This window comes from Phocoena sinus, chromosome 2 (assembly GCF_008692025.1).
Source record: "Phocoena sinus isolate mPhoSin1 chromosome 2, mPhoSin1.pri, whole genome shotgun sequence".
Lineage (NCBI taxonomy): Eukaryota > Metazoa > Chordata > Mammalia > Artiodactyla > Phocoenidae > Phocoena > Phocoena sinus.
In genome coordinates, this window is record NC_045764.1 from 81,030,745 (window position 1) to 81,042,135 (window position 11,391).

The following is an 11,391-nucleotide window of genomic DNA, read 5'->3' on the forward strand; positions in this document are numbered from 1 at the left end:
AGGAGAATTCATTAAAAATACATACAAAAGTAGGCAGTAACAGTCTGTTAAATATATCTGTGACCCCAGGCTAATGTATTTCTTTGGCCAGGCCTGGGTTCACACCTTCCCTCTCAAGATTTAATTTAAATTTCACTTCCCAACAAACCCTATTGCAGGGGAATTACCTCTGCATTCCTAAAAACCATGTCACTCTTGGAATATTGTCTCTAATGCTCCTACTAGTTACTTTGTATTATACCTCAACTAGATCACAAGTTGTATGCGGGCACATTAAAAGTGCTTCGTGTTTTTTGTCCCTCACATGGTCTAGCACAGAGCTCTACCCATAATAATGACTAGATCAATATTTGTTGATTTCATCAGTTTTGAAATGATTCATTTACAGAAGCCTAGGCCACACATCATGTCAGAGTTTACTGATGAAACATCACAAGAAACACCCAAAAGAATAATTGCAAAGATTGGCCTATCAAAAAAAAAAAAAAAAAAGTGGAATGGCAGTAATTAACCTCTCCAATTTCTGTTGTTCCCAATTGACAGAATGTAGGGATTTCTTCCACAGTAGATTTAATTGGATACTCTATAAACTACCCAGTAAAAAAATGGCACATCTTGTACCATCTCAGATTTGGAAGCTAAAGTGTAATTAAGCAAAATATCTGAAGAACAACCCTTTCTCTCTCCTACCCCCACACAAAGCACACCCTCCAAAATCAGAGGTGGAGACAAAAATAGCTGCATTGTACCTTATACTGTGAGTTTAATAAAGATCATGCAGTTAAAGCTACATCTAACTTTCCACTTTTCTTGAAAGATTTGGTATGTCAGTTTATCCTGGGACCACTTTATTGCCACTAAAAATGGTTGCAAGCGTTGACTTCATTGTTCTAATACCATGCTCTCTTCAGCTCTTTGAGGACCCTGTGTCTAGAAGAGTCTTTTGGAGGAATGAATAGATAAATGAATAGATGCAAGTTTTAGATGAAAGAATAGTGTATGGGATCACAAGTGTGATGCAGTTGCCCAAGTAAACACAGATGCTACTTCATTCGTTGTTAGTAATAGATTTAGTTGTATGGTTAATTCCCTATTATAAATACCAATGTAAGTATCTCAGAAAATTAACAAGGTATATAGAGAAGAAAAACCATTAAAGTAGGCCAGAATATTCTGACCAATGTAATAGTACTCTGCAACTTTGATGCATTTAATTATTCCACTTAAACCTTTCACAAAAATCTATGGATTCAAAAATAATCTGTAAGTATGATCTAAACTGAGGAAAACTAAATTAAAGGCAGTGACACCAAAATAACTACTTAGGCCATACATACTACCCATACATACTACTTAGGTGTCTCCTCCCAAGTCATGGACTAACCCACACTACTATTTTGTAAATATGCATCTTTTATCTCAAGTGGGCCTAACAAGAAACCGAGCAGATCAGGTTGAAAGTAACTCAAAGCACATATCCTCCTGGTTCGGGAGGACATCCAGCATGGCACGTCTGCTTCATTCATTTGTTCATCCATTCACCCATTGCACAGATCCTTCAAGAATACTTTCCATAGCCCAGGGCATACAGAGGTAAATAAAACAGACATGGTACCTACTTCCATGTTTTTTTTTTCAGAAAAATCAAATGCAGAAAAGGAAACATTTGGTATGTTTTTTCAAAATCAGAATTTTGTATATTTTTTCTCATATTTTGTTCCCATACAAAAAGTTTTAGAAAAGCAGTGAGTTCAAATGCTATGCTTGCCCTTCCACAGAAAAGAGCAGCACTATCTGTGTTTTGAGAGGGTGGGTGAAACTGGCAAGAATATTTGGACCAGAATCATGTTACAAGTCACCTTTAAATCTGTATATGTGGGCCTCAGGTTATGGTCACCACTGTTATGCACAGTCCATGAAAACAAGACAAGGAGTCTGGGAGGTGTGAGCTCTCCTAAGGTTGCTTTGGACCTCAGGCGGCCCTCCTTTGTATCATTTATCGAATGTGTGAAGCAACACAAGCTTTAGCCTCTGCATTTGCTCCCTTATCTCCTAAGGGAGGCTTACGAACAGCGGCCAGGCCCACTCCCCTGGGCCAACAAACACATTATTTCTTATAAATATCTATGTTAAATATATATAAACATATTATGACTTATAAACCTATATTTTCTCTATTGCATTTATGGCTTATAAATAATATGTTGTGTGTGTTATCAAGACCTGAGAAGACAGTGGTACTTCTCACCGAAGCAATTCGTGATAGACAAAATTCAATTTTGTTTGGCTTCAGACAAGTAAGTATGACATAATTTATATTATTGAAGGCTTGCTTTGTTTTGTTATTCAGAGTGTATTCATGAAGACCATGTCTACTTTTCCTGACAAATGATTCCTTGAACAAATATAACAGGGAAATATGTTACTTGTGGAGAGAATTTAGACAAAGTAGTAAAACTCGTGGAAAAATGTGGAAACCTAAGTCTGTGTTTCTCTAACAGAGCTAGTAGTTTGTAATGTGTTTATAGGAAATTTTAGATTCCTACGCTGGCTTCTGTTTCTGTTCATAATTCCTACTCAGAAAATATATCATGACTGAAGACCTACCATTCAAAACACCAGCCCTCCTTATTATCATTTGCAATGTATTCACCCTATCTTTTTAAAGTTATTCTTATAGGGCTTTTTGTGTTTGGAACAATAGTTTTTAATTTGATGAAAGAGAACCAAAATGCATAAAAAGTGTTCATCCACTGTGATTTGTGTGACAAAAGGAACCACTGCAACAGCATAGAGCTGGTCTAATTGAACAGCCTGATGTTCTTCCTTCTGTGTCCCGTTGCTGTTAATTGACTATATTGTTTTAGATTTATGCATTAAAAATACGATTTCTACTTCGAAGGGATCACTTTGTTACTTTGTAGCTTTTAAGCTGATGCCATGAACTTATTTTTCTTCTAAGATAAAGTCTCATCTATAGATTTTTCAACTAATTACATGTCTGCCAATACATACTTAGAGGATACATTTTATTTCAATTTATTATTTGTGTTTACATAGTGTGTCCCTGGAAATATCTGTGGAAATGAAAGGAAATGTTTAATGGTGTTTATTACTACTTTTTCATCGCTCTCTTTCTCTTTCTTTGCTCTCTCCTTTTTTAATAGCTCCAGTCAGTCCGGTCAAGCATGACAGCAACTCAAACTCGGCAAACTTCCAAGACACCGAGGACATGCCTGACAGATGTGTCCTGGAAGAGTCTGAGAATTCAGGTGAAAGCCATTTAAAAATAGTCAAGTATAAATGATAAATTTGACACAGCTTTGGGGTCCTTGGAAGAGAGTGGGGGGAGAGGACATTGTAATGCTGTTTTCTCTTAGCAGCTGCACTGTCAAATTAATGGTCACCTCCAGGGGTCACAGTGTGGAGCTGTTATCTTTTCCTCTTTCATCAAGAATTCAGCTGGAGGAAGTACAAAGGCTTTATGACTGAGAAGGGAAGCTGACACTATTAGTTCATTATCATCAATTTTAGGCTAAAGTGGTTAATAGGAGCAGAGATTGGAAACTGGAAAAATGGCAACATTTTAAATATTTCAAATAATGGGATCAAGTGGAAATGGAGAACTAGGGGGAAAAGAGAAACAAATCGTCATCATTACTATCTGTTTTACCTCTCTAAATACAAACTGAACTCTAAAAGGGATGAGAGGATTTTAGCATAACAGTAATGAACAAATGGACAGTGTCAACTGTTTAGAACAAAACAAAATAGTAACCCTTCCTCACTCAATAAGATTTACCCTATGTCCAAGTTACTAATGTTTGTATTCTCTTTGTGGGAAGAACAGACAGAAATGTGCTGGAAGGATATGTCCAGGAATGCTTAAGCATGAATTTTTGTTTTGAAGCATGCCTTGTCTTTAACAACTAATTAATTAAGAGAAAAAAAATCTTGTGAGAGTTGAACGACAATTCCTGGTTCACTACAAAGCCATAAGGTGCTAGAAGATGCCTTATTACCACGAGCGAAAGAGTTAACTATCTTCCCCCACTGAACGTTTTTCTTTCCTGTTTTCTCTGGCCGCTGTGTACTCTCTAACCCCTCACATCTTTGTGTGCTGATCCATGTATCAGATTTTTGATTCATCCTCTCTGTGGCCTGTCAGCTTAGTTAAGAGATTTCCAAATCTTGTAGCCTTCGCTGACAGGGGGCAGCTGCAAACAGTCCCCTGATCCTTCCCCGAGGAGAGCTACTGAGATTTAATTTTCAGTGAAAGGTGCAGCCTGCAATCTATGTCAGGTCCCCTAAGTCATCTCGGAACCCCGATAGGCCCAGTCGCAATGGCTTGTATTTCAGTCCCCTCCACTACACCAAGATTCCTCAAAAGATGAACTGCTGCTGGGTGTCTGTTCTCAGCCACACTTCTGCTTCAGAATCCATGGAACTGAGAAATGGCATCTTTAGCAATGAGAGAAATTTTTCATTAGCACATTAGCCCCAACCCCTGCCATAATATCCAAACGACAAATGTAGATGTGTCCCACGTGAAAAGGGAGCGGGTAGTGGTAGCATCAGATTTCTATTAAAATTATTTTTAAATTACTTTTAGTTCTGACTAAAATTTTGTCTAATTTTCACTAGGTTTTTAAACTGTTTTAAAAACAGTTTAAAAACCTAGTTTTTAAACTAGGTTTCTATCAATCATTTAACAGGCAGTTAAATCCACGAGGCAAGTTTTTAACCGAAGGGTTCATTGCTTTGGGCAAGAATAAATAGATCAGCTTTATACTGTTCCAAAAGTAGAATAAATTTCAGTCATCCCTCAATATGAGTGGAATTGTAGTGAGATTCAAATATAGCATAGTCTATCTGATTGATATAAACAAAAGGATATATCAAAAAGAAAGATCAATTAGAAAATATAGGTGCTGATAAAGAATCTTAACTTAAAAAGTGAGTACCATTCTATACATTGGACATCATTAAACTGGTAATAAAGAATGAATTACTCTGGCTTTTTCCTCTGTCCATTCCTGCATTTTAAGACATCTTGCCTTATAGGCCTAGAAACCTCTGGAGAGTTCACTACTGGTCTCACTGCCTTCCACTGAGAATTTGTGGCTTGGTTGTCATGGAGACATCGTATTTCTCCAAGAATTGCTCATATTGATCCGTGGCCAGGCGTAAATGGCCAAGCGAGTGTGAGGAATAAAGGGGGCTGGGCAGTCCTATAAAATGACCAGGGCTTGTGGGTTGGAAATAAGCTCATAGCAAACACTTAGGTAAAAAGAAAGAAGCAGTTTTATTTTGTTTCAAGATTTCTTTCTGCACTTTGGGCCATTGTCTTCCTTCTCTATGAACTGAAAGAAACTTGTTAGTCACTTGTCATGTCAGATCTTTGGTGCTTGTCCTGACACAGCTGTCAGCCTTCCAGCTCTGTGCAGTTCAGGGACACACAACAAAGAGGCAGTGACATGAATTATTTATTGCTCCTTGTGTGGATAAAATTCTGTGATAAGAAATTAAGACACTTCTGACAGGGGTGCTTGTTTAGTAAGAAAGATTTTGATGAGAGAGTGCAGTTCCTTGAAGTCTGAGCATTTGAGAGGCAAAATTCTTAAAACTGAGCATGAAGGAAGATTTGTGAAATTGGTGGCATGGTAGGACTTCCTTGTACTGTGAAAATATGACTGTCCACTTCTCAGCGTCCAAAAATTAACTTCAAAATATCAAGTCATTCAAATGTAGGGCCTCCAAAACTATAAACATTACTTTGGTTGTTTAGTTAACTCTACTTACCATGTACAGGTGGTGTTTCTCTGGAAAGCATGTTTAACCGCCTTTGTTAGAAGAAAAAACAAAATTTGGGATTTTTAAATGGTAAGCTTTGAGAAGATGTTCTCAAACCAAGAGAACTGCTTCAGTAGCTAAGCTTATAATTTCATTAGTATAGTCATTATTTCTTGTATGGAAAGGAGTGTATTTAAATATGAATGAATTATTCTTCCCATTTTCACCTGGAATATTATCACTTATTTAAAATTCTTTTTAACATTTTCATGTACATGCAAAATCCCCTAGTTACAAAGTTGAATGTGGTCAGTCTTTTGGCTTTAATGGATATTGACCTTACATGGTTTTTATCTATGTAATTCTAAATGACTAATATATTTATTACATCATTTTTAGTTAATAGCCCAGTTGTTCAAACAGCATCTGGAAAATGAAAACAAAAAAATCATTTTCCTATTCAAGCACAGTTCAAGAATATTGCCTCATATATTCTTCTCTCTAAAGAAAGATTTCTTGGCAGATTCTCTACACATCATATTACTTTAGCTCATATAGCTTTATATTGCTCATATCAACTAGTTTGCATTTGCAGAGAGTAAGAAAACTTGAAGTACAGAAAAACTAAAACAATTTTTTAAAAGATGAAGTTGAAATGTTTTAAATGTTGACAGAGCATTTAAAAATATCAGTAATAAAATCAAACTTTTAGAATTTTTATGAAACAGTAAGGTTGACTTTGCAAACTGACTGTCTTTGAATAAAATGGGTTTTGAACTCAGTATGTAGATTGTTTATTTTTTCATTGACATCACTGCTTCTCCAGCACTGAATTGACTAGGATGACCCATTAGTAAATGGCCTGGAGTGTGCATATAGGTCACAATTTAGATACCTGGTGGAGTGGTCATTCATCCAGTCTCTAAAGCGCTCTACCTTATTCATCACGCCATTGTGATCTCTTTATTGGTTCAAGCTGTATACCCAGGTGGGTGCCTGCAGTCCATTAAGGTTGGCAAAGCACCTTTAGACCAGAGCATTCTTGTTACTCTGAGCCAGCTAGTGAACCTGGAGGTCTTGTCTGATCGGTTAAGGCCTCCCTCAGCAGTGTCTTTTCTTTGGAATAATTCATTAGCAACGAGTTTTGACTCACAGGTGAATCCCAGATTGAAGTTTCTGGCTTAGACTCTGTGAAGTCTACTGGCTTCTTCACCAGCATTTATACATTCCTGGAACCTGTGGGAATAACTTCAATGTCTAGTAATAGAAGCACTGAGACAACCTGTGAACTTGCAGCTCCCTTTTTTGAGTTTTTAGGGCCATTAGGCTTTCTTTCTTTGGCTCTTTAAGGCCTGGTTGCTTTTGAAACTGAAAGATGTTATCACAAAAATAGTTCAGTTTAGTCTTTTGATGGTTAACTTCTTATTAACTGTTTCATGCACAGTGATTATAGCTCAATCCCCAATCTCCAGAATATTAAAAAAGTGTTCCTTGCCCCTCATCTTTGTACTCATGATGATAAAAAATTTAGTGTGACATTCACAAATTTTATCCAAGTGTTAATGAGAAACCTTGAGCTTTTGTCACCTTATTGGCTTGGAAAATTAAGAATTTCACTTCCTAGTGCACCAGGGATAGTGCACTTAAATATAGCTTCAGCTGAAAATAGTAGTGACGAGAGAGAACTTGGAAGTACAAAAAAAAAGGATTCAGATAAGCATTTTTATGTCATTCTGAAGTAGTTTATAATCGGTATGCATCTGCCATTAACAGAACACTTTAGTGGTTTTTATATAGCACGTTATGTAGATCTACATACATCATTGTTAATCAATATTGCATTTGCATGAATCTGATGAACAAAACTAGATTTCTTACAGTTTCCTAGGGGATACTACGTTGTGAAAAGCCAAGGTTTTTTTTTTTTTTTTTTTTTTTTTTAATACTATTCTTGCTCATGAATCACCAGCAAAAATCAGGTAACAGAAAGTAGGACAGACTCAGGAGTGGAGTGTTGGAGATGGCTGATGATGATGTGCGAAGCAGAAAAAATGTAGAATGTGCGAGCAGCCCATCAATCATAGCCATGAAGAACACACTTCTTATGTTTAGTGGTAAAAAAAACGTTCCAGAAGAAGTAAGAACAATTTCAGTAGTAAAAACATGTACGCTCTGTCTTCCAGTTGCGTTTAACAATATCAATATTGTAAATAATTTACCCAAAGGGAAAATTTTAAGCATTAATCTAATAACCTTTAAAGGACATAAAATTCTAGGCATATATATGTAATACATATATAATACAATTCTGAATATTGGTTTAGCTAAAGTAAATAATCAGCTTTTTGAGTTTTTGCCAGTAGGAGTGGGAGTTACTATGATTAGTCACAACATTAATATAAATGTGTTTAGAAGTAGTTTACTGAGGCACAGTGCTCCAATTATTCAAATTAATTTAATCAAGTGATCTTTTAGCCTGCAATAATCATCCAAGTAGTCTGAGAAGTATGTGTGATTTTTTTTATTCCATAGCTCAAACCATATTTCAACTGACATTTATAACATTTGGTCCTAAAACTGCAGTTGTGAGTTTCTCTAAGAACAATTCAGCTGCTTGAAATTTATGGAAATTTACTAATTTCAAACTTGATTCATCTTGTTGACAACTTTTTACCTTTCTCGGTGATTAGAAAAGACCTATACCAATAAGATGTGCAATTAAAATACATTTACCTGAGGCCTGGTTTATAAGAATTTCTTTATTGTCTTAACATTTTATTTCATATAGAAAAAGAAATGTAGAAATTATAGGTAATTCCTTTCTTCCTTCCTTCTTCCATTTCTTCACTTATTTCTTTCCTCATTTCCTCCCTCCTTTCATCCTCCCCTCTCTCCCACCCTTCCTCTCTCCCTTCCTTCCTCCTGCCCTTTCTTCTCTCTTATTTCTTTATTTTACCATATAACCCAAGATAATCTGTTTTCTTTCCAGGTGAACGAAGGCATCATTTATGGATAGCAAAGGTGTGCTCCTGCAAGCTGTGCTAAATGGAATCTCATCTGTTGAACTGGATTTGGACAAATTAAGAAACCCCAAACATGCCAGTTGTTTATCATTGTGTATAAGCTATGTTGTTATTAGTCTAGTTATTAATTTGTAGTAAATCTGCTGATACTTTGGCCAGAGTCATTACCGATGGAAAATATTCAAATTCATCTAATTTTAGAAAATCATTGTCTAAATCATTCAATGCCTCTTACTTTTGCTTGACTATTTCCAACAAGGAGTGCCAGCCCACAGACACAAATTTAATACCATTTTACATTTTCTTCCATTTTTCAGTTCCTGAATTACATAACCCTATTGCTTTTAAACAATGTAACAATGCTTTTAAATTTAATGTTGCTTAAATGTATTTGATCTAAAACTTTACCGAATTTGTTTCATTTGTTAGGTTAGGATATTTTGTCTTAGTAGATGCTTTAATTCAGATCAATCACCCTATGGTAAATCTCATCCTTAAACATGAAATGTCAACAAATAGCCAATTCCATTTAGTCATCAATTAGCCCAAATAAGTGATACACAGTATAACAGGGACCAATCTTGTGCAGTCAAGTTAATTTAGACTTCTAATGACATAGAGGCTAATGTCTTTCACTAAAGGTTGATCTTGTTGGCCATATACATGTAAACTAGGGAAGGGGAATCTACTGATAGCACATCACAACTGATCTTTAATAAGTAAAAACTCTTGTAGTTCTGTTCCCAGAAAGAAGCTTGACTAGCAGGAATTCTCAAACTAAAATATGGGAAGCAATATAAATAAGAACAGACATAAAGTGCTCATATATTAAGGCCTTTAGTGATCTGATTTATTTGCTGTGATTTATATTGTATAATTCCTGAATTTATAGAAAATCATCAAGAAGATTATTAGTGTGCATATGAATACAAATATTGACTGATCCATAGAAAAATGGAAATAAAGTGTTAAATATATGATATATATCTTTATATATCTATCTAATAGGGAAGTTATAGTCACTTCAATTCAACAAACATTTTTTGGGGCATCAGCATCAGGTTCTGTACAAGGGAGGATGCAGTGGGCAAGGGAGAGGGGGAGATTAGAGAATAGAGCTATAAAATTGAAATAGAATGGTTTCTACCCTTACAGAGCTTATAATTAATGATTGGAGTAAATGAATATACCAGAACTAGAGAGGTGAGTGTGACTGTTTTAAAATAGACAAAAATGTGTGTTCTTTTCTTTCCTAAAAGATGATATTACTTGAAATTACTTTTGAGTTGTATGTCACTAACAATAACATATTGTTAACATGAATAATGATGGAAAATTACCATCCTTTGAAAAAATATACATATATGTGTGTGTGTGCGTCCCTCACCCCTCTGAAAATTGTCAAAAGACATGTGGAACAAATTTCAAAATAAGGGAAGGTAGCAAGCTAGGCAATGGAACACATTTTCTTGCACGCTGTGTTCTGGCTCTGAAAGCCATTACAAGGAGGACTCCCAGAAATATTATTAATGATAGCAATATCAAATAAGGATATATCCTCTCACAAGGGCAATTTTAATAGTTGAAACTAATTCAGATGCTCAAGTTCTGTTATGCTTATTAAAAATAAACTTCTTTGTTTTTATAGCTATGTCCTATTATTCTTTTTTCAAAGAAGAATAAAAATAAGTTTAAATAGTTGCCATATTTAGCATTTTTTCAAGTCCAAGGAAACCAGTATTGAATTCTTGATAAATGTTTTATTATGTCACTAGCTATAGGAAATTAGAAGTAGCATAACCCTGACATTACTAAATGAAAATTTTAAGATTTTTTTGGTAACACAGTTTATAGTTGCTAAAATTTAAAAATTCCTATCGAATGACTAATTAAAATCTTTTATCAATATGAATTTTGGAGACCAACACCATTAATTATCAAAACTTTTAATTCCTAAAAATGAGAGTTTTAGAGATAGACATATAAATAATGTTCCCTGATATACATGTGCAAGTGTATTTATGACACAGATCCACTAGTCTGTTTAAAAATAATGATATTGACTTACTTTCAACATGTTTCAGGAATTTCTGTTGTGAGGAGAATTTGAAATAGTAAATTGCCACACAAGTAAATGGATCACTCATATCGTACCCAGAAACTCAAAACTGACTGCCTCTTAATTAGGTATTTGTCCCTTTGTATGTACAGTCTTAGGTAAGAGTGGAGTAATTGTATTAGCAAACAAATGTGTTTGTATCCAGAGTCTTCCTTGGCATTGTAATAAGTAAATCATTTAAAAATTACATTGGGCTTCTTTCTTGGTAATCATCTTGGTGATGTTTATGATTACATATTTTCCTCCAAGGAATATCATATTTTCAAATTTGCAAGCCTGGGTTCTGTCATTCATTGTGGAGTTACACACTGGCAATATTGCATAAGGGAAGAATCTAGGTTTAAGAGCCAGAACTTCACTGCCATGTGTCTAGGCAGCATGTCCTTGCTGTGCATCTCAGAGCCTCGCTTCCCCATCCATGTAGAGAGCTCCCTCAAAGGCCTCGTCCAGAGGCCC

The 11,391-nt window shown here is 35.4% G+C and overlaps 1 protein-coding gene across 5 annotated transcripts in view; it reads left to right on the forward strand.

Moving 5' to 3' along the window:
• Window positions 1–11,122, forward strand: part of WDR72 (WD repeat domain 72) — a 211,370-nt gene extending 200,248 nt beyond the window's left edge. For 4 of the 5 annotated variants that reach the window (XM_032623443.1, XM_032623444.1, XM_032623445.1 and 1 more), the window contains 2 exons: window positions 3,168–3,272; window positions 8,783–11,122. In XM_032623443.1, coding sequence (XP_032479334.1) covers window positions 3,168–3,272; window positions 8,783–8,838 — 161 coding nt within the window. In that variant the 3' untranslated portion in view covers window positions 8,839–11,122. Of the gene's footprint in view, window positions 1–3,167; window positions 3,273–8,782 lie in introns of those variants that run through there. The other variant, XR_004348550.1, reaches the window with a different exon arrangement.
• Window positions 11,123–11,391: the final 269 nt, after the last annotated feature.